Source organism: Oryctolagus cuniculus, chromosome 6 (assembly GCF_964237555.1).
Source record: "Oryctolagus cuniculus chromosome 6, mOryCun1.1, whole genome shotgun sequence".
NCBI classification, from domain to species: domain Eukaryota; kingdom Metazoa; phylum Chordata; class Mammalia; order Lagomorpha; family Leporidae; genus Oryctolagus; species Oryctolagus cuniculus.
Window position 1 is genome coordinate 17206783 of NC_091437.1, and position 26830 is coordinate 17233612.

At 47.1% G+C, this 26830-nt stretch overlaps 1 protein-coding gene across 3 annotated transcripts in view; it reads left to right on the top strand.

Moving 5' to 3' along the window:
* The first annotated feature begins 2 nt into the window (after positions 1–2).
* SLC12A2 (solute carrier family 12 member 2) overlaps positions 3–26830 on the top strand; it is a 96762-nt gene continuing 69934 nt past the window's right edge. For all 3 annotated transcript variants that reach the window (XR_011389683.1, XM_002710086.5, XM_070076071.1), the window contains exon 1: positions 3–896. Coding sequence is in view for 2 of the 3 variants with exons in the window: in XM_002710086.5 (XP_002710132.5) it covers positions 186–896 (711 nt within the window). In the remaining variant the exon portion in view is untranslated. The remainder of the gene's footprint in view (positions 897–26830) is intronic.

Sequence of the window (26830 nt, forward strand, 5' to 3'; positions counted from 1 at the left end):
TCGCGCTGACTCGGCTGCCGGCGGCGTTCGTGCCGGCCCGGGCGAGCGACGGCGAGAGCGGGCGGCGAGGAGGGCGACCGCCTCACCTGGCCTTGCAGTCGCCGCCGGCGCAGGCCAGGGGCGTGGAGGGCGCGCAGCCCGCGACGTCCGCCAGACTCTCCAGGTCCGCCGGGGGTCGGGCGGCGATGGAGTCGGGGCCCGCGGGGCCCTCCTCCGGCGCCCCGAGGCCGGCCCGGGTCGGGGAGGCGCTGCCAGCCGCCAGCGGCGTGGACCTGCCCGGCACGGCGGTGCCCTCGGTGCCGGAGGATGCTGCGGTGGCGAGCCGGGGCGGCGGCGGGGTCCGCGGCGAGGGCGCCGCGGCGGCCGGGGACGGGCTAGGGAGACCCCTGGGGCCCACCCCGAGCCAGAGCCGCTTCCAGGTGGACTTGGTTTCCGAGAACGCCGGGCGCGCCGCGGCGGCCGCTGAAGCTGGGGCCGGGGGCAAGGAGACCCCCGCGGACGGCAAGGCCAGCGGCGAGAGCGGGCAGGCCAAGGGCAGCGAGGAAGCCAAGGGCCGCTTCCGCGTGAACTTCGTGGACCCTGCCGCCTCCTCGTCGGCGGACGACAGCCTGTCGGATGCGGCGGGCGTCGGAGGCGACGGGCCCAACGTGAGCTTCCAGAACGGCGGGGACACGGTGCTGAGCGAGGGCAGCAGCCTGCACTCGGGCGGCGGCAGCAGCGGGCACCACCAGCACTACTACTATGACACCCACACCAACACCTACTACCTGCGCACCTTCGGCCACAACACCATGGACGCCGTGCCCAGGATCGACCACTACCGGCACACGGCCGCGCAGCTGGGCGAGAAGCTGCTGCGGCCCAGCCTGGCCGAGCTCCACGACGAGCTGGAAAAGGTGAGCGCGCCCAGCCCGAGCCAGCCCGAGCCCCGGTGCGCGCCGAGCCGCCTGCCCTCCCGGGGGAGGTGGCGGGAAAGGACGCGCACGACTCGCTGGCATCTCTGGATTCAGCTGTCAAGGGTGGAATTGCAGAGGAATGTAACTTAATCTCTTGAAAGTTGGCAGCAGCGTGGGCCGGTTACGTGATCCTGGAGAGGCCGCGTGTAACCGCCTTCCCCGTCCAGTTGTGTATGGCTCCCCCACGCTTGGCCGCTGCCGCCTCTCTGAATGACAGCCGTAGCTGTGGGCCGGAGGAGGGAGCGCGCCCTGGGGAGGTGGAGGTGGGGATCTCCCCCGGGAGAGGGCGGGGAGCACCCGGCGTCTGCTGTCCTTTGCAAAGACTGCAGGTGGCTGGGGTGCACCCTGAGGGATCCCCGGAGTAGGAGCCACGGTGATGGAAGGAAACTCTTACTGGGGCGCCTTTGTGGGCTATGGATGATTGTAGAAGCCCAAGGCTTGAAATCTTGAATATGCAGAGGATCTCGAATCTTAAGTCTTGGAACCTGCTATTCATGAAAACGACTGGAATCCAGTTTTTGTCATGTAAACCTTTTGGGAGTGGGGGAATTGGTTTTTCTATGAAGGGTGTCTCTCTCCAAAGACCTGGGATCTTTTCATAAGCAAAGATTTTGTGAACAGAAAACTCTAGCTGACTTATGGCTGTGTTAAGATTTTTATTTGTTCAGGGTTCAAAATCATTGTTTTGAGATAGCACTTGATGCTTTGGACATGTGAGTAATATTTAACTTCTTTATGAGTTGGGGTTCCTTGAAGTCTGCCTTTGCAAGTGTGTAACAGCGACATCAATGGGATTTTGTGAGGGCAGAGTTGGTATCCCGTAGGTTGAAGTGATCCTTGTGTGGGGCAGTTTAAATCTCATAAATTGTGAGATAGCCTTTGGATATCAGTTCATGCGGCCGTTCCTACGAGACTGTACTTGTTGCAGTGTTTGATAATGAAACAGTCACACACTTTGAAATAATTACTGAGGTCACAGGCCTGACCGCTTATTGATTGTTTAACGCCTGACATCATTTAGCTTTCCATAGTACTACTCCTGTCTTTCCATTGTGGGAATTTGTAATATCAGAAGCAAAACGGTTTCTCACACACTGCTGTTGTTGATAGTGCTGTAGTTGGTTTGACATCGATTCTCTCCTTTCTCAGTCTCTGTAGACTGAAGTGGATAACGGATCGGGTCATTTGCCTCTTCTCAGAGTGTTTTCACTATTGAAAGTGTGGTACAGATACATTGCACGTTGTTCTCCACGGCCAGGTAGTTTAGCAGGAATCTGTGGTTACCCCGAAGATTTAGAAAGACTTTCACCTGGAGGCTGTAATGCGCCTGGAACCTACCTAGATGCTTCCTAGGGACATGTTTTGTTTCTGTTTTAATTCAAATCTCAGTAACAAAGCCCTACAGGTTCTCAAAGCTGTAGGTTTTGTTTTTGGTGTGCCTGTTCTTGGCATTTTTGGTAGTGTCCAGAAAACAGCACTTGTGTGGCAGTTGAAGGAGTGGGCCTGAGCCGCCTCAGCTCCCTGGGAAGGTTAGAAAGAAGTGCGGTGACAGCACAGGGCCAGGTAGCGCATGCAACGCCTTGGCAAGTGTAATGGTTTTCTGCTCTTACATCGGCCCTTCAGATAGTGCAGCATTAAGGTCTAGGATTGCATTGTTACATTATCTTAATTCCTACATTATTAGATGAATGTAGTACATAAGATACTCACTGAGAGGTTTATTTATTCAACACACAGCGCAGTGACTGCTTTGTAGGATTGTTTCTTCACTGCCACTTAGCAGTGTTTATAAGGTGCAGCAGTAACCGAGAACTGAGGATGTTTTTGCTGAGATTTTCAGCAGGTGGATTGAAGAAGGGTCTGACGCTCAGAACAGATGTGGCTCTGCGCACTGGTGCAGGAGAGGGACGGCGGCCTGAGGATGCGCCATCACCCCGAGTTCCTCACCCTGGCTGGACTGGCTTCCCGCTCCCTGAAACCAGCCTGAAGGCGTTAGCACTCAGTGGGGTACGGTATGCAGGATGCCCATCACATTGACTGCTGGCGTTTTATTGATGGTCAGAGGCGCGAGTTTGGCTACTGAATGCTTAGTATCTACCCTGAGTTTAACTATGTGGGAATGTAGGAAAGAACAGAAGTAAAAGAAGAAGAAGAAACTTGTTATTATTGTCTGCCTTACACTGGGATTCTTGTCATTGTCTGCCACATTGACTTGTTAAAAGGATTTTGCCTAAATGCCTAACTGTAGAGGAATAGTTGAAACTCCATGTTGCATCTTGCTGTGTTACACCAGGACTCACGACCTCTCCATTTTCAAATATCTGTTGGGGACTGGGCTTTCCAGTGTGCTGGCCACATGGATGTGGCCCTGTGGGATGAGGCACTGATGAGCATAACAGGTGCCTCCTTTGCCTGGACACGTTAGCCACATAGTTGGACAAATAACGGAGTTACAGACTTTTTCTTTTTTTAAGATTGGCTTTATTTGCTTGAAAGGCAGAGTGACACAGATCTTCAGCTGCTGGTTCACTCCCCAAGGTAGTGGCTCTAGTGAGGGTCTAGTTGGAACCAGCTGTAATTGGGTTTGGGGAGAAGTTCGTTTGCCATTAGTTTGATACGGAAGCTGAGGCCTGAAGGAGGCCTTGATGATATGGCGGAGAGACTCCAGGCCAAGGAACCGTGAGGTGACCAAGAGGGGGGTGTTCCAAGGCCCTGCGGCGGTCAGACTACCTTGGTGTAAGTGTAGCAGGATGGTGTGGAGGGGTTTGGTGTGAGGGCGTGATGGACCCATTTTTTCACATCTCCGGCTGCTGGGTGGTGACTGGAAACAGGAGGTGGAAGCTTTCCTGAGGTCTGGGTTGGAGATCATGGAGCTGGTAGGAGAATGGATCTGGTGGGGCTTTATGAGACGTGGCAGTGAGAGACGCAGGCTCCCTGTTTGGATATACGGCCCCACAGTTGGCGAGGTGGGCATGGGTGGAGGAGGAGCAGACTTGAGGGGAGCAGGCAGCGAGGATGAAGAATAGTGTTGAATAGCCCGAATGGGTCTTGTTCCAAGAGTCACTGGGTGGAGGCAAACACACGGACGGTGGTTTAAAGTCATGCGCAGAGTGGGTAAATGAGATCCAAGGACGCCATCTGGGCTTGGGCCTAGAGAACGTCTACAGGTGTGGTGGAGACTCCGGAGCCACCAGGAGGGATGTAGCGACAGCTGCTAGGCCCGTGAGAAGTAGCGGAGAGCAGTGTTGGAGAAGCTGAGGCAAGAGGTTTAAAGAGCCGATGCCAGGAATTGATTAAAAATAAATTGCTGCAGAAAAATCAAACCACAGTGGTCATTTCTACCCTTATAGGGAGAGAGAAAAAACAAGGTAACAAGGCGGTAAATATTTGGTGGGCAGGTTTACCATGTGTCCTGGAAAACCCATCGTCCACAGTGCAGAAGCAGAGTGATGAGGGACCCAGGGTGACTCCTGCCTAGTGAAGCAGGCTTCTTTGGTTCTTTGTTTGTTTGTTTGTGGTAAGATAGCATTGCCTTTGTGCCTTTCCTTAGTCCAAGGATTGGGAGATTCTGTAGACAGCCTCTGCCTCTGCTTTTCTGTGTATGAAGACAGGAAATGTGAAGGGAGCAACTTCTGTGTCTTACCAGGCTGATTGAGTGTTCGATTTAATTCCTTAGAAAGAAGCTGTGTTGATATTTTATTCAAGATAAAATGGTCTCAAGGAAACGATGACATTGCTTAGTAACTGTCCTCATTGAAAGGAGCAGAGCTGGGGCCGGTGCTGTGGCACAGTGGGTAAAGCTGCCCCTCTGGTGCCTGCACCCCCTATGGGCACCTCTTCATTTCCCGGCTGCTCCACTTCCGGTCCAGCTCTCTGCTATGGCCTGGGAAGGCAGTGGAGCATGGCCCAAGTCCTTGGGTCCCTGCACCCGCATGGGAGACCCGGAGGAAGCTCCTGGCTCCTGGCTCCGGATTGGTGTAGCTCCGGCCGTTGTGGCCATCTGGGGAGTGAACCAGCAGATGGAAGACCTCTCTCTCTCTGCCTCTCCTTCTCTCCCTATGTAATGCTGACTTTCAAATAAATAAATAAACCTTAAAAAAAAAAATAAGGAGCAGAACTGCACTTCATAGCCTGGTTTTTCTGACTTTGGTGCCCAGGTACAGCGGTTATAGGGAATCACTCTTACCTCTCCTTCCTGCCTGTGCGTCAGACCTGCTCTGAGGTGGCCGGAAGGTTGAGGGGAGACTCTGGGGTCTGCCATCTTTAGCTTTCCACTTGGACCCCCAGAGGACCGAATGAGACAAAACCAGCAGGAGTGAGGAGCAGGAATACTTTGTGGCGATGTGATACAATTACTGCTTCCTACCCCTGCCTCCTGACTGGGCTCTGAGCCTGTGTCTCAGACATGTCCATGCAGAGGATAGTTAGTTCATGGAACGGGTCAGGGTGGACGCTTGCTTTACTTCAGGACTTGAAGTAAAACACTAAGCAACGTGGTACCTCCTCTGACAGTGAGCTGCTCCTCAGAGTGCACTGTGTTGATAACCAGACGAGGTCCACAGGCTGCTGACAACATGGTATAGTTGGAAGCGGTGAGGGTTAACAGTGGGAACAGGGGTGGGAAAACGTCTTGGGAGGTGTGGAGAGCCGAGTGGTTTCCAGAACTGGACAAACGGGAGACCCCGATGCCAGCTCTGCCTCGAGAGTCTCCTGACGCTGGGCACTGGACTGACTGGCAGCAGCGCTGTGTGCGTTCCCGAGTTCTCACCAGCTGACCACCTGGCTAGAAAGACATTTGAAGATTCAAAATGTGGCAGAAAAGAACATTGGATACTGTTCAATTTTCAATCCTATGAGACTGGAATTTAATGGACCAAAGTGGAACTTACAGGTTTTCATGTGTTGAGTATCTTTGCTTTTAATTATATGGTGTGTATATGTGTTTGAGAAGTCTATAGTATAAATCAAATTGGTTCTGTGATGAAGTGAAATGAATACAAATTCAGTGATTCTACAGGTACACGTATTGTGAATCCACACTAGGCCTGTTCTGAGTGCTGGGGATGTAGCAATGGACAGTGCACGGGGCTTTCGTTCTCTTGGAAAACAGTTAGCAAGTAGGTTGGGTGTAGCTACCGTGAAGCAGAGCGTGGGGGCTGCCTGGCGGGGGCTGTGGTGGTGAGAAGGCTTCTCTGGTGAGTGACTGTAGGAGAGAGAGGGAGGGATCGCCCCGTGCAGAAAGGAGGGAGAGCACTTCAGGCGCCTGGACCCTGAGGTGGGAACGTGCCTGCGGTGCAATGCTGGCCTCACAAGACACAGTGATGGGAGAGGACGTCACAGGGTAGTGAGGAGCAGATAGCGTAAACCCTGTAGGTCATCAGAAAGATGCAAGACTTTACTCTGGAGTAAAATAGGCATTGGGAGGTTTAGACACAGATGATATGATCCATTTTGTTTTTTAAAATTGCACTCTGATTGTCATACAGTAAATATTCTAGAAGGGGGGCCAAGCGTGGAAGCCAGTAGACTGGCTGGAAGCCTGCTGCTCTAGTTGAGTTTTAAGGTGATGGCTGATAATTGACAGGTGATGGGATGCCAGATGTGTTTGTTTCAAAGGTGGGGTTGTTGGGATTTGCTGGTGGTTGGATGAGAGATACATGGAAAGAGTAATGCCCTTGTTTACCCTGTTAGAATAGAGTTGATGTTTGTGGAGAGGGGGAAGACTGGGGAAGAGCAAGCTTGGGAGGTGCACTTAAGATTGGGTTTCTTTCTTTAGTTTAACAGGGCAGACACATAGAAAATTACAGTGACTGGTTTATTCCACAGTTGAACTTAAGAAAACAGCTTTCATACCATAAAGATGTTGCTTTTGGTCCTTCAAGTAAAACTAAAGACCAGTCGTTTTTCAAGTAGAGGGTGTAAGAGGGTTGGGTTGGGAACTGATGGGTAGACTTCATAGAGTGAAAACAGGCTGAGGGCGCAGAGAGAGAGAACTACTGAAAATAATAAAGTTCAAAACGTCACTGGTTTCCCACGTAAAACATGAATCTGTCTTCTACCAGTGGGTTTTTCAATGCTTTTTTTACTAGAACCTCTGTAGTACTGGTTAAAGCTATTAGAAAAAATTTAAAAGTTGAAGGAGAACTTGAATTTCTGCCAAGAATGGAGAAATCTGAAAAGCAAAGATAGCTTAGTGATGGCTGACCCTCTGCAGAAGCTAATTGTGGCAGGTATACTCATCGCATCCTTGACCTCAGGCATTTTTCTGCTTTAAATTTTTCACTGTGCTTTTCTTGAACGTTCACAAATTAGATATTTGTCTAAGCTGGGGATTCTAGGAATGTCTGGGATGATTCTTTTTGTTAGGTTGGTTTACATTAGTTCCTCAAACAATTTTTAGATTTTTAAATTTTTTAAAAAGATTTATGTATTTGAGAGGCAGAATTACAGAGAGAGAGGTAAAGAAACACATGCAGAGATCTGCTGTCCACTGGCTTTCTCTCCAGATGGCCTCTGTGAACTTGGAACCCTGTCCACATCTTCCACCTGGGTAGCAGGGGCTTATACCATCTCCTGCTTTCCCAAGTGCCTTAACAGGGAGCAGTGAGGATTCTAACTGGTATTCATTCATATGGTGTACATGCATTGCAGGCAGTAGCTTAACCTACTGCACAACACCAGCCCCAGTTTTTTTTTTTTTTTTAAAGGATTTGTGTATTTATTTGAAAGGCACAGTTGTACAGGGTAGGGAGAGGCAGAGAGGGAGAAAGATCTTCGTTCCACTGGGTCACTCCCCGAATGTCTGCAGTGGCTGTGCCTGGGCCAGGCTGAAACCAGGAGCCTGAAACTCCATCTGGGTCTCCTACCTGGTGGCTGGAGCCCAAGCACTGGGGCTATTTCCTGCTGCTTTCGCAGGTGTATTAGCAGGGAGGTAGATCAGAAGCACCGGGAAGCTAGGCTTCAATTGGCACTCCAGTTTGGGATGTGGTTGTCCAAGCAGCAGCCGGACCCACTGCACAACACCTGCCCCACATTTTTAGTTTGTAACAGTTTGGTATGTGAGTCATTTATGGTTGTGTTTTGTTTTTGTTTTTTGGAGGTCAGTGATTGGTAGGGCAAGTCAGGTAGGAGAAGACTTAAAGGATCCGAGGTGCCTCTGGCCATCTGAGAACCAGGGAAGAGGAAGCAGAGAGGAAGGGGAATGATTGAAACAAATTTCGTTTAGGTGTGGTAATTGAAGGTCTGAACTAGGGCTTACTGTGCCTTGGCCAGAAGTAGGAAACTCTGGGGCGTGACAGGCCAAAGGCTCCAGTCCCACATTCAGACTAGCACTTTTTGTAGTTACAACTTTTTGTCACCTAAAGTCTTTATAAACACTGTCCAAAAGAAATATAATCTGAACCATAAATGTTTAAAATTTTCTAGGTGCCACCTTTGTAAAAAGTCAGGAAGCAACACGTGACATAATTTTAATGATACGTTTTGATATTGTAGTAGAAACATTCTTTGAGTCTTCTAATACTGTAACTGCTAGTTATGTGTGGATGATGCATTTAGGTTAAAATTGAGTTCTTCGTTTCTTGAGGCAAACTTTAAGTGCTGTCTATCCACCTGTGGCTAATGGCAGAGTGGACAGTGAAGATAAAGAAGCTTCCCGTTACCACTGAGACCGGTGAGATGCTGCTGCCAAGGGAAGTGGTGGTTCAAGGACTCCGCTGTCCTTCATTTCTTCATTGCTTCCATGGCCCATGGTGTCACACTAGGTTAAAATCATTGCACAGTTAAATTTTCTTCTGATTTTGCATCCACAAATAAAAATTTCTTACACATTAGGTCTTCAGTGAAGTGTTTGATTCCTTGGAATTTGTCCATCATTTTTCTTGTTTGCATTTTTTAATGGCAATTCCAGTACTTTTTTTTTTTTTTTTTTTTTAAAGCAGTAAGCATTCTAGCCACGTTTAATGAACAGAGTACAGCTGACAGACCAGGCAGGCAACTCGAGACAGAATGAGTAATTGCATTTTTAATTGGAAAGTAGAGAAAGTGTCTTCCATCTGCGGGATCGCTCCCAGATGCCTGCGGTAAGCAGGGCTGGGCCAGGCCCACGGCGGTATCTCTGAAGCCAGTCCTTGTCTCTACTTTCTTCTGGACCAGTGGTCCAGAATTTCAGCGGGTTGATTTTTTTTTTTTTTTTAAACAGGCAGGTTGTGTTTTATTCAACCTCTTGCTATATTTTAAGAAGCTTTTCTGGTGATTCCTAGAGAGCCAGGTTTGAGAATGCATGTCCTGGACTTTGGTTGTTCCTGCGATGGTAGTGTATAGTTTCCTTGGAGACTCTTGATTTTCATCTTTGAAATACCCCAGTATAAAGCACAAATTACCAAAGAGCTGCTTTTAACTCTTAGATGGTGGTATATAAAGCTGAATTAAGTTGCCAGCTATTAAACATGTGCTGCGTTTTGGAGGACATCTGTAGTGTGGGTGTAGCAACCTTGCAACCCTTGGGGTTTTCAGATACACAAACCAGGTTAGCATCTGTGAAAGACACTGGGGCGGGGTGGGGGGGTAGCAAAGACCTCAGGTGCTAATTCCTGAGTATTTTCTAGGGCTAGCCATTAGCTATTAAGGAAGCTGAAGCATTAGGAAAAGCACGCATGTTGCTCATTAAGGGCTCTATCTAAGTCTTGTAGTAAAGTCAGGCACACAAGTGTTGTCTGACAGTTTGAATCCTGGTGTTCATCTGGAATAGTTAGGCCAGGTAGTACCACAGTTTTATAGCACCTGATGGTTCCAGGTGTAAAGAGTTAGGCTCTGCTGTCTCAGAAATTAAGCTTTATAGTAACATCATCTCATAGGAAGAATTTTTGTTTGGAAATGTCTGCACTTTTTTTTTGACAGGCAGAGTGGACAGTGAGAGAGAGAGACAGAGAGAAAGGTCTTCCTTTTCCATTGGTTCACCCCCTAATGGCCGCTGCGGCTGGTGCGCTGCAGCCGGTGCACTGCACTGATCTGAAGCCAGGAGCCAGGTGCTTCTCCTGGTCTCCCATGCAGGTGCAGGGCCCAAGGACTTGGGCCATCCTCCACTGCACTCCCTGGCCACAGCAGAGAGCTGGCCTGGAAGAGGGGCAACCGGGAAAGAATCTGGCTCCCCGACAGGGACCAGAACCCAGTGTGCCGGCGCCGCAGGTGGAGGATTAGCCTAGTGAGCTGCGGCGCTGGCCCTGCACTTTATTTTATCATCAGTTTGAATCCTAGTTTACAATGAAATTGTCACAGAGTTGAAAACTCAAGTATTTGCAATGATGTGTTTCTTTGTTTTTAAGATTGGTTTTTTTGAAAGTCTAGAGTTAAAGAAGAAACAGATCTTCCATCTGCTAGTTCATTTCCTATGTGGCCACAACAGCCAAGGCTGGGCTGGCTAAAGCCAGGAGCCAGGAACTTCTTGTAGGTCCCCCACATGAATGCAAGGGCCCAAGCATTTGGGTCCTTCTCTGCTGCTTTACCAGGCGCATTAGCAGGAAACGGGGTCAGAGGTGGAGTATCCCGGACATGAACATGAGCCCTTATGAGATGCCAGCATCGAAGGTGGCGACTTACACACTACACTACAACTCCTACCCCAGAGATGTATTTTATAAGGGAGGTGTTTTCTGGCAAAGCTCATCAGGAAATAGGCTCAATACTGATTTATATCTGGAGTTCTAGAAGTAACATCTGGCTTTTAGGCTTGGAGAAAATATTAGACTGTCTAACATGCTTCAGTTGCAGTTATTTAACAGATTTGCCTAACAGAAGCAAAGCTAAGATCCAGCAATTAAGCAAAACAGCAACAAAAAGTCTCTCAAGTAAAAGGGCTTTGCTGCACATGTATGTGGGTATTATTGTATACATAGCATATGTTTCGTACATTATTCTTAGATATGTGCCCGACTGATTTCCAGAAAATAGAAATGAATGCTGATGCTGGCAGGAGTGGATCCTGACAGAGGGCATCTTGTAGAGACAGAGATAAGAAAATCAGGAAAAGCAGAAGCAAAAGTTCTCAAAAATACCATCTATACTAGCATCTTAGTTACATACAAGATTTCTCTAACATAATGCTGCCATAAAATAACCACAGTGTTTTAAATCTTAGTTCAGAAAAGACCCAGTGAACTATATTTTGGAAAATGTGACTCTCAGGTCGTCCTAGACTATCATATCTTAAGAAACTGAGGATTAACCCTAGTCAGAAGATTTAACAATCATATACACACCCAACAGAGAACACTCAGATATATAAAGCCAATATTGTTAGATCTAAGCGGAGAAGAGATAGACTGCAGTGTGATAACAGCAGTGGGGAATGTGAATACCCCGCCGTCATCAGTGGGCAGATCATCCAGAAAGTCAGCAAACATGGAGGTGAACTGTACGGTTGAGCAAATGGACGTAACATTTAGAGAACATTTCACCCCACAACTACAGAGTACGCACACTTCTCATCAGCTCACGGGACATTTTCTAGGATAGATCATATTTTAGGCCACAGCTATATGTTAAGCCATAAATCAAGTCATAGTAAATTTAAAAAGGATTAAACCTTTTCAAAACCAACACTTGAAAAATGTGTTTCAAGATTTTCATTGTACTTTAACTGTACAATGTTCTTACTTTCTTATGAAAAGAGACTAATATAGAAATTTTGGAATATAGAGCAAGTAAGTTAGAATACCTCAACCCTTAATGACATTTTTTGCACTTTTAGGTGTGTATTTTAAACAACTTTGTATCCTTTTCCTGCCTACCATTAAATAATTAAATATTAGTGCATAAGTACTCAGTTCCCTATTCATTCTTCTTCTTCTTCTTCTTCTTCTTTTTTTTTTTTTTTTTTTTTTTTTTACAGGCAGAGTGGACAGTGAGAGAGAGAGAGAAAGGTCTTCCTTTGCCGTTGGTTCACCCTCCAATGGCCGCTGCGGCCGGCGTACCGCGCTGATCCGATGGCAGGAGCCAGGTGCTTCCTCCTGGTATCCCATGGGGTGCAGGGCCCAAGCACTTGGGCCATCCTCCACTGCACTCCCTGGCCACAGCAGAGAGCTGGCCTGGAAGAGGGGCAACCGGGACAGAATCCGGCGCCCTGAGCGGGACTAGAATCTGGTGTGCCTGCGCCGCTAGGTGGAGGATTAGCTTATTGAGCCGAGGTGCTGGCCCCTATTCATTCTTGTGGTAAATGATACGCTGTTTCTTCTTCGTAGGTAATTTAGTCCATTTACATTTATCGTGTCTCAAATGTAATTAAACTGTCATCTGGAGCTGGGAGCCAGGAGCCAGGGGCTTCCTCCGGGTCTCCTACGTGGGTGCAGGGGCCCAAGGACTTGGCCCATCTTCTGCTGTTTTCCCAGGCCATAGCAGAGAGCTGGATTGGAAGTGAAGCAGCTGGTACTTGAGCTGGCGCCTATATGGGATGGTCCCGCTGCTGGCGTCAGCTTTCTTGCTACGCCACAGTGCCGGCCCCTTCGTTTTTTTTTTTTTTTCCCACCTGTTTTCCCTCTGGTCCTCCTTTCCTGTCATTTTTTTGTGCTGATCAAATTTTTTAGTATTCCATTTTAATTCTACTGATTTTCCTATTTTTCAGTTACAGCACTTTGCATATTTTTAGTGGTTGGTGTACTTAGAATATTGAATTTCTTTAGCTAAAGTAGTGCTGCTATTTGTCGCTCCCCGTCTTCATGGGGGAACGACACAGGACCCTGCGCTGTTCTTACGTCTGCTCGGCCCTCCCCGGGTTTGCTGCTGGTTCTTCCCGGGTTGGCTACTATCCCTTCCACCTCCGTGGAAGGGCAGTTCCCCCTGGCCACATTCCCCACTTCCGCAGGGGAGCGGCACACCGCCGGCCGGCTCTTCTCGGGGGCTGCACTGGTGTTTCCCTTAGATAGATGTTCCTCTTAGATGTTCCTGGTGCATGCCGTCTCTCTCCTCCTTCATAGTCCTCCTCTGCCAATCCCAACTCGGCTGCCACACGCCGAGCACGCTGCTCTCCTCCAATCAGGAGCAAGTCCCACAGTCTATTGGCTGAACTGGAGGCAGCTGTGTAGAAGCCTCTTTCTTCTCTCCCAGCGCCATATTGTGGGAGAGCAGATGCATAGAATAAGTCCTAATTCCAGCAACAATATAGTCCGAGTTGCTCCCCACAGTGGGAGAGCAGATGCATAGAATAAGTCTTAATTCCAGTAACAGTATAGTCCGAGTTGCTCCCCACACTATTGTTGTGTTAATAAACCACACAACACATTCTTTCACTTGTTGCTTTTAGTAGACAAATGACTGAAAAGCAAAAAGAAAAGAAAATGTGTATGATTTTAAAATAGTTAACTCACATTTACCTTTTTTAAAGATTTATTTATCTATTTAAAGGTCATGGTTACAGAGAGAGAAAGGGAACGGTAGTCTGCTGTCGCTCCCCCTCTTCGCGGAGGAGCAACACTGGACCCTGCGCTGTTCTTTCTGTCTGCTCGACCCTCCCCGGGTTTGCTGCTGGTTCTTCCCGGGTTGGCTACTATCCCTTCCACCTCTGTGGAAGGGCAGTTCCCCCTGGCCACATTCCCCACTTCCGCAGGGGAGCGGCACACCGCACAGGTGTTCCTTCAGCTAGATGTTCCCCTTAGATGTTCCCGGTGCATGCCGTCTCTCTCCTCCTTTATAGTCCTCCTCCGCCAATCCCAACTCGGCTGCCCACACGCCGAGTACGCCGCTCTCCAATCAGGAGCAAGTCCTACAGTTAATTGGTTGAACTGGAGGCAGCTGTGCGGAAGCTGTTTACTTCTCTCCCAGCGCCATGTTGTGGGAGAGCAGATGCATAGAATAAGTCTTAATTCCAGTAACTTAGTCCAGTCCGGATTGCTCCCCACAGTCTGCCTACTAGTTCACTCCCCAAATGGCTGCTTCAGCTGGGGCTAGGCCAAGCTGAAGCTAGGAGCTGGGAGCTTCATCCAGGTCTCCCACATGGGTGGGGCCATCTTCCACTGCTTTCCCTGGTATATTAGCGGGGAGTAGCGGGGACTTGAACTGGTGCCCATAGGAGATGCTGGCCCTGAAGGCCATGACTTAACCTTCTGTGCCACAGCACCAGCCCCATTTCTGTTCTTTACATTTTTTATGGATTTGTGTTTCCATCTGATCCAGCTTCTTTATCTTGTGTACTTCAAGTTCTGTTTTTGTTTATCTCAACATGTCTGTATTTCACTTGAGCCTTTTTTTTTTTTTTTTTTTTTTTTTTTTAAGATGCATGTATTTATTTGAAAGGCAGGGTTAGAGGGGAGAGGCCAAGAGAGAAAGATCTTCCATTAGCTGATTCCTTCTCCAAATGGTTTCAGTGGCCGGGGCTGGTCCAGGTCAATGCCTGGAGTTTCATCGTGGTCTCCCGCATGGGTGCAGAGGCCCAAGCACTCAGAGCATTCTCAGTGCACTCTCGGGTGCACTGACAGGGAGCTGGATGTGAGGGATGGCAGCAGGGACTCCAGCCAGCACCCATGTGTGATGCCAGTGCTGCAAGTGGCAGCCCCTTCACGTAAGCTTTGAAAGGAAGTTTTGCTTTGGTATAGACTCCTTCACTGCTGGGTTTCCTTCTTCCAGAGTATGAGTTTGTCTTTACAGTATCTTGATCTTCATTTTTTCTGATAAGGAGTCAACCCAGAGATACACGATGTGTTTGTTCTCTGAGTGTTTTAATATTTTCTTAGTCCCTCTGGCTTTGAGTGATGTGACCATGGCTGGGGTACTTGTGTGCAGCCTTGTTGGGTTTGTTGTTTCTTGGTTTGTAAGGTAGTGCTTTTCACAGCTTCCTTCTGCTGTTTGCAGTCTGCTGGTTAAGTCCATATAGAATTTTCCTTTTCAGTTATCATGATTTTCTTTTAAAATTAAAAATTTCTAGTTTTTAAATACAACTTCTGTTTCCCTATTGATTTTCCCTCCCTGTTACTCAATGATTTCATAATGACCTTTGATTTTTTTAACAAACTGCTCACAGCTATTCTGAAGGGCTTGTCTCCTAAATCCAACAGCTGGTCCCTCCGGCAATTAATTTCTAATGCTTGCTTTTTTCTTCATGAACATGAGTTTTCTTGTTTATTCACATTTACTATTTTTTTAGTTGGAAATTGGATGTAGATGTATGACAATGACTTTGAGTGAGGAAATGGGCATTTGATTTTGCAATGAAGCCACCATTTAGGATGCTTGCATTCCCTGTCTGAGTGCCTGGCTTTGGTTTGTGGCATGGACTTGGGATTCTAGGTTCCTAGGAGTATGCTTCTTGGGAGGCAGCAGGCGACAAGTGATTGGGTCTCTGTGACCCATGGGAGAGACCCAGATTGAGTTACCAGCTCCCAGCTTTGGCCTGGCCCCATCCTGGCTGTTGCTGGTATTTGGGGAGTAAACTCTATTGGGTGTGAGGGAGTTCTCTTTGTCTCTCTCTCACCTTAAATTAAAGAAATTCTTTAGAGGATTTTTGTTTTTCATGCTAAAAGGCATTTAGTTTAAGGCTGAGAAGGATTATTGGTTTTTGTTCTAAAAGGCACTCACTGTAAGGCTCAGCCTGCAAACTTTTCCTCTCATGCATTTTTTTTTTTTTTTTTTTTTTTGACAGGCAGAGTTAGAGACAGAGAGAAAGGTCTTCCTTCCATTGGTTGACCCCCAAAATGGCCACCACAGAGAAGCCAGGAGCCAGGTGCTTCCTCCTGGTCTCCCATGCGGGTGCAGGGCCCAAGCGCTTGGGCCATCCTCCACTGCCTTCCTGGGCCACAGCAGAGAGCTGGACTGGAAGAGGAGCAACCGGGACTAGAACCCAGTGCCCATATGGGATGCCGGTGCTGCAGGTGGAAGATTAACCAAGTGAGCCACGGCGCCGGCCTTTCTCATGCATTTTTAAACATTTTTTTTTTATTTATTTGAGAGAGAGAGAGAGAGACAGAAATCTTCATCTACAGGTTACTACCCCAAATGCCTTCAAAAGCCAGGGTTGGGCCAGGCTGAAGCTAAGAGCCTGAAACTTGACATGTTGAATACTTCACATGGGTGGCAGGAATCAAAGTACTTGTGCCTCCTTGGTGTGCATTTGCAGGAAGCTGGGTTGGCAGTGGAGTGACCAGGACTGGAACCAGGCTGTCTTATGGGGTGCAGGTGCCCAGAGCGACATCTGACCCTCCCCTTACTTACTACCTGGTGTCATCTCTGTTTTTTTTTTTTTTTTTTTTTTTGGACAGGCAGAGTGGACAGTGAGAGAGAGAGAAAGGTCTTCCTTTTGCCTTTGGTTCACTCTCCAATGGCCGCCGCGACCGGCGCACTGTGCTGATCCGATGGCAGGAGCCAGGTGCTTCTCCTGGTCTCCCATGGGGTGCAGGGCCCGAGCACTTGGGCCATCCTCCACTGCACTCCCGGGCCACAGCAGAGAGCTGGCCTGGCCTGGAAGAGGAGCAACCGGGACAGAATCTGGCACCCCAACCGGGACTAGAATCCGGGGTGCCTGCGCCACAAGGCAGAGGATTAGCCTAGTGAGCTGCTGCACCGGCCTCTTTTTTTTTTTTTTAGGGCTTCCGGCTCCTCCTCTGTTTGTAATTTGTGGCCATCTGAGATTAGGGGGGTTGCCTTTCTGTCTTTCCACCTTTTCAAAAGATGCTGTGAGAGTCCTATTTCTGGTGTTTCAGACAAGTGAGGCTGTGAGCTGTGAAGCCACACGCAGTTGGGGGAGGTGCTCAGTGAAAAAGCAGCAGAGTTGGGGATTTCCCTGGGTACAGCCATTTACACACTGAGAGTATTTCCTTTCTTTTTGCTTTTCCCTTTGCCCTGTGTTTCCCCCCATGCACATAGAGTTGATCTGTCAGTCAGGGATTGAAATCTTGGCCATTCCCTTGAACAGTTGTGTGATCCTGAGAAACAGCACTTAGTACCACTGACCCTGAGTTTCTTTCAATGGAAGATAAAAAGATGGTGTCCATAGTGAGAAATACCACGCATTCAGTGAGAAATACATGAAATATCCAGTGTAGGTGCAGTTTTTGTTAAACATTTTGGTTTTCCGTGTATGTTGCTTCTCTAATGTGTTAACAATGTATGGTGCTGCTAGTCTTCTATTTTTCTATGGCCTTTATAACTTGGTTCTTTTGGTTAAATAAAAAAATTTTAAATGTAGGTCACACAGGTATGGTAATAATTGATACTGGAAATCCAGTGTACATTTTTATTGAAATTATGTTTTCATTTTAGCCAGTTTTTGTGGAGTTGGAAGCAATGTATAAGTTACGATCTTAGTGCATTCTGTTGTAACTCAGTCTTGGTTAGTAAAGAACATGATGCGCTAGGTAGAGACTGAATTCTTCAGCTGCCATCAGCGTTTCTGACTTGGTTCATTGTAAAGTCACATGGTCACACCGTCCACTTTTATCTGTGGTACTTGAGTTTTGAGCTTTGCATTAATGCCACTGGATATTAATAGAGCATTGTTAACCAGAGCAGATTGGATTCCTGTAAAACAATACATTGTTTTGAAAGAGCAGTCTGTATGGGGAGCATTACACTGAATACACCAATCACCGACAGCACGGATAGGAAATGCTGGTAGCTTGGGGATGATATAATTGGCTAGTACTTGATAAAAAAAATTGTAGAGTAAACTCAGCGAATTTCGCATCTAAATTTGCCTATGTATGCACATGTTTTTAGTTATTAAATCAGCTTTGTTTCATGATATCTTAATCCTTTGGCTTACTTTAGTATTAAGCGGATGTGGTTAAACTGAGAAATTTTGATCTTTGTATTACAATTTTAGTTTTTTTTAGGATATGAACAGCATTTGTTGGTGAACTTCAACATTTTTAATGTAGTCATTGGATTTAAGTCAACTATAAGGTGGTTGTAAGTCGAGTAAAAAGTTTATGTATATTGACAGTGCCTCAGAATTAAGCTCTGCCCTCAAGATCATTAACTGTGACTTAATTTGCTTAAATACTGCTAGACCAGAAGTTCTACTGTTCTCGGAGCGTGCAACCTAATAGTTAGACTGAGGTGGTCCATGAGGAAGGAAGGAATTTAATATCTGTTAAGTAAAATTTTAGTGCTGTATAAGTTGAAAAATATTTCTAGTAGTTTGATCGTTGGTCTTTGAAGCCAAGTTGTTTGCACTTGTCCCTGTGGGTCTGCTGCTGTTGTGGGAGATAAAGCCTCACTGTCCTGCGGAGCGGTGACGTCATACTCGTGTATGTAGGGTCAGTGCTTTTTTATTGTTTTCCAAAAGTAATTTTAAACTCTGCTACAGCCGGCGCCGTGGCTCAATAGGCTAATCCTCCACCTTGCGGCGCCGGCACACCGGGTTCTAGTCCCGGTTGGGGCGCCGGATTCTGTCCCGGTTGCCCCTCTTCCAGGCCAGCTCTCTGCTGTGGCCAGGGAGTGCAGTGGAGGATGGCCCAGGTGCTTGGGCCCTGCACCCCATGGGAGACCAGGAAAAGCACCTGGCTCCTGGCTCCTGCCAGGATCAGCGCGGTGCGCCGGCTGCAGCGGCGGCCATTGGAGGGTGAACCAACGGCAAAAGGAAGACCTTTCTCTCTCTCTCTCTCTCTCTCACTGTCCACTCTGCCTGTCAAAAAAAATAAAAAAAAAAAAAAAAAAATTAAAAAAAAAAAAATTTAAACTCTGCTAATGCTGAATTACAGGACGTTAAGTGGTGGAGTCGCAGTTAATAAGTTAATAGTTTCTCAGTCTTTTTTTTTTTTTTTGTCAGGCAGAGTTAGACAGTGAGAGAGAGAGAGAAAGGTCTTCGTTCCATTGGTTCACCCCCCAAATGGCCACCAAGGCCGGTGCTTCCTCCCGATCTCCCATGTGGGTGCAAGGACCCAAGGACTTGGGCCATCCTCCACTGCCCTCCCTGGCCACAGCAGAGAGCTGGACTGAAAGAGGAGCAACCAGGACTAGTAGCTGGCTCCCCAATTGGGACTAGAACCTGAGGTGCCGGCGCCACAGGGGGAGGATTAGGCAAGTGAGCCGTAGTGCCAGCTGTTTCTCAGTTTTTAAGTATTCAGAATCCATTTTTAAACTCATGAATAGTTGGGGTAATTGCTTGTTTATAATAATAGCGAAAAAATTTTTAAAAGGTTTGTTTATTTGAAAATCTGAGTTACAGAGAAGGAGAGGCAGAGGCTGAGAGAGAGAGAGAGAGAGAGAGAGATTTTCTACCCACTGGGTCACTCTCCAAATGGCCTCAACAGCCAAGGTTGGGCCAGCTTCCCAGGTCTCCCACATGGGTGGTGGGCCCAGGGACCTGGGCTGTCTTCTGCTGCCTTCCCAGGAGCATGAGCAGGGAGCTGGATGAAAAGTGGAGCAATCCGGCCGGCGCCGTGGCTCACTAGGCTAATCATCCGCCTGCAGCTCTGGCACACCGGGTTCTAGTCCCGGTCGGGGCACTGGATTCTGTCCCGGTTGCCCCTCTTCCAGTCCAGCACCTGGCTCCTGCCATCGGATCGGCACGGTGCGCCGTCTGCAGTGCACCAGCTGTGGCGGCCATTGGAGGGTGAACCAACGGCAAAGGAAGGCCTTTCTCTCTCTCTCTCCCTCTCTCACTGTCCACTCTGCCTGTGGAAAAAAAAAAGTAGAGCAATCTGAACTTGAAACAGCACCTTGCACACGGTGGCTTTACCCCCTATGCCATAGTGCATAGGGGGTTAAAATTTATTGAACATTTACACTGTTAATGCCAGGCACTAAGTGTTTTGAGGGCATTATTTGGAAAACAGACTGCACGTGACAGCTCAGAGTTTATGTGCTATATATTACTGTCTCTAATAAAAAAGACAAGTCTCCACTGTTTTAAGTGTCCCATTTTCATGCAGATTGAAGACACAAAAGTGAGTGCATAGATTATGAAAAACCAAGTATTGTGCATAAAAGCAGATAGTTACAGAGTGTGATTTATGCTATAAAGGAAACCAAAGGGATACTGCTAAACACCTTGGTTGAGTGGACTTTGGATGGGAAGCGGGAGCCCACATTTAAGACTTAAAGGAGTATGCTGCAGACAGAAGAGCCAGCCAGAAGCCCCTCAGGAGAGAATACGTTAAAATGTTCTAACCAAACAATAGTAAAACCAGTTAAATATTTTAGAACTCTCAGTGATTTTAACTTAAAAAGGTTAAGAGTTTGGGGGGTATCAGAAATGCCCAGGAAAATTAATTAGAATTGGAAAGAAATCTGTGGTTGGAAGAATCAGAAAAATGTTTACCTTTTTTTTCTTTTTTTTTCTTTTTTCTGTTTTAAAGATTTATTTATGTATTTGAAAGGCAGAGGCAGCCTGAGAGAGAAGTCTTCCATCTGCTGGTTTACTCCCCAAATGGCTAGGGCTTGGGGCAGGCAGTCTGAGGCCAGGAGCCTGTAGCTTCTTCCAGGTCTCCCACGTGGGTGCAGGCACCCGAGCACTTGGGCCATCTTTTGCTGTTTTCCCAGGCCGTAGCAGAGAGCTGGATTGAAAGTGGAGCAGTGGGGACCCAAACGGAAACTCCTATGGGAGGTTGGCACTGCAGGCGACGGCTTTACCTGCTGCGTCACAGCGCTGGCCCCTAAGCTGTCCTGTAATCATGTTACATTTTACTGTGTTTGATAACAAAACACCAGTGACAAATCAAAAGAATTCTATGTGGATAATTTTACTGTAAGCCTCCCTGAAAAGGCGAGGGTAGAACAGGTGCCCCTGGGTGTCCACAAGTTGCAGTGGGCAAGTGTGTGAGCGAAGAAAGGCCCTAGTGTGACCTAGAACATTGATGAAAAAGAGATAGTGGCTTAAGCAGCCAGCGGGTATTTTTAATCAGAAAAAGGAAATCATAGATGACAAACTGATTGGCCTAGTTTAGCTACCCTCTCCACCATAAAGATCTCCAAATAAGCTTCCACTGGTAAATAATGATGCGCTTAAGTCTAGTACACAGTTTCATTCTAAAGCATTTGACCTGCCTTCCCAGATGGATTGTGTCTGGACACCATGGCAGTTTTTTCTCCCAGTGGATGGTATGGTGTGGGTGTCTTTAACAGAGGGTTTCATGGACACTGTACCAAGAGATAAAAGTAACAGAGGCAGGGAGGGAAGTAGAATAAGAAGAGGAAGGAAGGAAAGAAGAAAGAAAATAAGACAGAAAATCAGTGTCCCGGTGCCATCCAGAACTGCTGTACTTTCTTGGAAGACCGTAGCAAGCTTTGGTGTCTGCAGGTTTGGAAATAAAGGAATGAGAGAAAGATGAAGCACAGTGAAGAGCAGAAAGAGCTGGTGAAGCCAAAAGTTTAAGCAAGACAGCATCCAGAGATGATACTAATTAGGGGTGTCCCCTTGCCCAACGTAGGTACCTAATATGTAGTTTACCTTGACTCTCTACTCTATACAGTTCTTTCATTTAGAAGATTGTGTAATCTACCAATTGAGTAGCATCATGGTTTGGGACAAGTTAACCTCTGATTTCACTGGGATAGGAACACCTGCCACTTGAAGATGCGCCAGTCAGGAAAACTGGACTTGTAGCCAAGTGTAAACATGTGCTTGATCCACGGCAGGCTTTCAGTAAGTGTCCATTGTTAAAGCACGCTGCCAGATTATGAGGTATGAGGGTCTCACATACTGAGAAATCTTGGTTACTCCCTCTTCATGGTGTTAGGCATAACTGTTTGTTTTTGCTTACAACTTTGAACAAAGCACTCTGGTGTAAATTACAATAAATAAGAATTGGGTTGGATTTTGTGCCAGGGTCCATTCCACCCGCAAATATGCAAAAATATGCAAGTTAATTACCAAACCTCAAACCTGTTCTTAAACCAGAGTTGAGCTTTTTAAACTGTTAAATCCCAAGTTTTCAGTTCTGTGACTATTTGGAACACATAATGTTTGTTTCCAGGTTACCATAAGTGATGTTAAAGGCTTTATATGTGTCTATATATAGAATGATAGAACTTAATGGGAGGAGTGAAAAAAAATCTTTTCCCCAGTACATTTTTCAAGTGTTTATGTAGTTAACAGGAAATGATAAAGGGAAATCTCATAACTGGATGAAAATAAAGTGCACGTAACTGGGGAGTCGGCCTATGACTCTGTTAAGAGGGCTTTTCCCTCTAGACTTTTGTTTAGCACAGATGTTAATTTGGGATGGAATTTAAAATTTGACTCATGGATGAAGTGGTTGGGTTTTGTGTGTGTGATCTCCCATATTGTTGGACTTGTGCATTCTTGGGTGGCTTATAGTAACCAGAATGTTTTATCATTAGACCATCTGGATTGCCAAAATAATTATACTCTGGGTAGCCTGAGCAATGGTAGATGGGTTTGTTATGTGTTCCACCTTAGCTGCTATCCTGTGCATGTCTTCTACATAAGCCATTGTTGGGTATGTAAAAACTTGATAGTTTTTCCTTTTTGCATTATTTCCTGTTGACGTCTGTTTTTGTCTGCCATTTTAGGTTGTTTAGTAAGATTTTGGTTTACCACGAAAAATGTGGGAGACCTAGATGAAGGTCCTGGCTTCCCATCCCCAGCCATTGTGGCCATTTGAGGAGTGAACCAGTAGATGGAAGATCTGTCCCTTTATCTGTGTAACTGCCTTCTAAATAAATATATCAACCTTAAGAAAGGGTGCACTACTTCTGTGACCAAAATTTTATTTCATCAAATGATGGAAGACTTTTTCAGTATGACCTTTTTAGTTGTCATTTGGCAGTGAGTGAATTAGTGTTTGACCCATTTTGTGACATCAGGAAAACAGTTAGCAGGTAGATGCTTGCCACTGCGTAGAATTATCTCACTGAAAAACTCTTCCACTTTATATCCAAACTTTCTTCCTTTATTCTTCAGTAAATGATCATCTTTTTTTTTTTTTTTTTTTTTTTTTTGTAAATGAATATCTTAAATGATCTTCAGAGCAGCTCTATAAATTAGCGTATTGCTTTAAGAAGCATTTTTCAGTTCCAGGGATGATAGCTAAAGCAAATTTCCATCCTCTAATTAGACCTCTACATTGAAGCATCCACTCTCAAAGAGCCCACAAAACAAGATCAAGATGAATGTATGTTTCAAAGCCTCAGTGGGGATGGGAAAGGGGAGGATCCCTTAGCTATGGGAGGGGCCCTGGAGTGCCTGCAGGCACTGCCTTTGCTCCCCTTGTGCTGTGAAGGCCCGGAGCTTGTCACAGGGCAGCAGCTGGGCCCTGCGTGCCTCTGCAGTCCAAGGAAGCTGTGCCCTTGTTCCCATAGTGTCAACTGGAGGTGTATACCTGTGTTTGTGGGAGATTGGCTGGGCATTGAAAAGTCAGACCACATAGGAGTATTGCTCACTGATTTTTTTTTTTTTTGGACAGGCAGAGTGGACAGTGAGAGAGAGAGACAGAGAGAAAGGTCTTCCTTTGCCGTTGGTTCACCCTCCAATGGCTGCCGCGGCCGGCGCGCTGCGGCCGGCGCACCGCGCTGATCCGATGGCAGGAGCCAGGAGCCAGGTGCTTTTCCTGGTCTCCCATGGGGTGCAGGGCCCAAGCACCTGGGCCATCCTCCACTGCACTCCCTGGCCACAGCAGAGAGCTGGCCTGGAAGAGGGGCAACCGGGACAGAATCCGGCGCCCCAACCGGGACTAGAACCCGGTGTGCCGGCGCCGCAGGCGGAGGATTAGCCTAGTGAGCCGCGGCGCCGGCCCTGATTTTTTTGTTTTTAAAGATTTATTTTATTTATTTGAAAGAGTTACAGAGAGAGGTAGGTCTTCTGTCCACTGCTTCACTCCCCAGATGGCCGTAACAGCCAGAGCTAAGCTGATCCGAAGCCAGGAGCCAGGAGCCTCCGTGTCTCCCACGTGGGTGCATGGGCCCAAGGACTTGGGCCATCTTCTACTACTTTACCAGGGCATAGCAGAGAGCTGGACCGGAAGTGGAGCAGCCAGGACTTGAACTGGTGCCCGTGTGGGATGCCGGCACTGCTACACCAGGATGCTAGCCCCAAAGTATTTACTTTAATAAAGACCACTTCATGCATCAGAAAATGTGCCCTGGGGCTGGCACTGTGGTGTAGCCAGTTAGGCCACTGGTTGTGACACCATGGTCTTGTATTGGAGTGCAGTTTGAGTCCTGAATAGTCCTCTTCCCATCCAGTTCCCTCCTGATGTGCCTGGGAGGCGGCAGGTGATGGCCCAGGTACTTGGGCCCTTGACACCCTTTTGGGAGACCCAGACTACACTTTGTCCCACCATTGTGGCCTCTTAAAGAGTGCATCACCAAATGGAAGCTCAATCTCTCTCTCTAACACCATCTTTCAAATAAATTTTTACATAAAAATGTCCCAGTTTATGGTACAACTGTGTTGCTTTTCATCTGTAGTCTCAACTGAAAAATAACAATTCTAAGAGGATTAGAAAATTTCCTAGCATATGCTTAATAAAAATTGGTTAGTGAATATTCAAAGAAATACCTTTCCTAGGTATTACATCATTGGAGATTTTGTGGCCTTAGGGCCTGGGCTGTTGAAGAGAACTAGTGATAACATTTTAATGTAGTAAATAGTTAAAGTACTCAGAAACAAACGCATTGGTGGGAGTGGACATTGATAAAGATACAAACAGAAGACAGTGCTGTAGTCTCAGAGCCAGTTCAAAAGCAGCATTAAGGTTTTTAATTAGAATGCTTTTTTTTTTCTTTTATTTGAAAGAGTTACAGAAAGAGGTAGAGACAGAGAGGTCTTGCATCTGCTGGTTCACTCCCCAGATGGCTGCAACGGCTGGAACTGTGCTGATCAGGAGCCAAGAGCTTCTTCTAGGTCTCCCACGTGGGTGCAGGGGCCCAAGGACTTGGGCTAACTTCTACTGCTTTCCCAGGTGACAGCAGAGAGCTGGATCTGAAGAGGAGCAGCTGGACTAGAACCGGCGCTTCAGGCCAGGGTCCTAACCTGCTGTGCCACAGCGCTGGCCCCTAGAATGTTTTAAAAATGTGGGTATTTTTTTTTTAAGGCGTGACTTTTGTCCGTTATATTATAAAACTAGTTTCATCATACATTCTCTTAAAACATTGAAGGAAGTTCTGGTATTCAGGAAGCAACAATTGCTTCACATTACAAGGATTTTTTTTCAAACTGGAATTGTCATCATTAAACCAAGTCAGTGTGTTGTTTATAATGCTTTCTCTTAGATGTAAGATTAATTGAATCAAAGAAGTTGATTTTTGATTATTGGAAACTGACAAATATTTTCTAAGTTTCTAAGATGTTCGTCAAGGAATAAATCTAATATATTTACATTCCGAAGCATTAAAAAATTCTCACCTTTCTGGTTAAATGTACTTCTTTATAACTTAAAAAAAAAAAGTTCACTGAAACCTTCAGGCATTGAAAACTAGCTCCAAAAACAGAAATACTATTTCATTCTCCTTTTCATTGAGAGAAGTCACTGTTTATAGCACACTGACTACTCCTTTTTCTTTTTTTTTTTTTTTTTGACAGGCAGAGTGGATAGTGAGAGAGAGAGACGCAGAGAGAAAGGTCTTCCTTTGCCGTTGGTTCACCCTCCAATGGCCGCCGCTGCAGCCGGCGCACCGTGCTGATCCTGGCAGGAGCCAGGAGCCAGGTGCTTTTCCTGGTCTCCCATGGGGTGCAGGGCCCAAGCACCTGGGCCATCCTCCACTGCACTCCCTGGCCATAGCAGAGAGCTGGCCTGGAAGAGGGGCAACCGGGACAGAATCCGGCGCCCCAACCGGGACTAGAACCCGGTGTGCCGGCGCCGCAAGGTGGAGGATTAGCCTATTGAGCCACGGCGCCGGCTTTCCTTTTTCTCTTTTGGTGAGGACTACAATAATAAACATACTGAAACATCCCATGGTGACATCAATATTTACATACCAGGCTGAGACTGGGGGGGAGTGTCATCTGGAAGTGAACCTGAGCCATCAGTCATGACTTGCCACATACAGGTGGTGTTTAAAGGTATAGGGCTCATGAGTTAACCACAGGACGAAAAAATAGCAGCTGCAGAAGAGATGGGTGCAGGACTTCGGAGGGATCCTTAGCCCCATTGAAGGGAGGGAGAAGAGGCTGACAGAGTGGGGTCAGCAGTACCTTGCTGGGTTCTGAAACAGGTCCCTTAACATTTGTCAACTTAGAAGTCATTTGTTGTCTCAAAACTGTTTTGGTGTCGAGGTGGGGGCAAAGTCAGGGTGGCTGGCATTTAAGAATGTGCTGCACTGTGCTCTCAGTAGCTTTGGCTGGGGGCAAGCCCCAGTAGAAGTTGACTGTGGTTAAAGGAGAAAGAGTCGCACACAGAGGGCACATTCTTTACTGCTCCTGGAGAAATAATGACAGCCAGGCCGCAGTCCCTTCCAGTTTGCTGTTTCCTGTGACAGCTGGGCTGGGAGACCGTTGTTTTCTCATGCACCTTTCTCTTTGCATAGCTCTGCCCTCCAGCTCCTTCCCCCTGGCCCTTCTCCTACGTTCCAGTCATGAGTTTTTAGCTGCCTGATTGAAGTCTTCAGTTGTCTTGCAGCTCCTCAAAATCAGTGTCCTGAACTTTATTTACTTATCTGAAAGGCAGAATGACACAAAGAAAAGGAAATCTTTGTTCTGCTGGTTCAAATGACCACATAGCCAGGGGGCTGGTCCAGGCTAACGCCAGGAGCTTGGAACCCCATCCTCCCTGTCACATGAGTGAGAGGGACCCAAGCATTTGGACCATTAACTGCTGCCTCCTTGGGCACATTAGCAGGGAGCTGGATTGGACGCCGAGAGGCTGGTATTGAACCAGTGCTCCTGTGTGGGATGCTGGTATTCCAGGCAGCAGCTTAGCCTGCTGAGCCACAGTGCCAGCTATAACAGATTCTCCAGTCACTTTGGGTCCGGCTGACTTCTGTCCTCT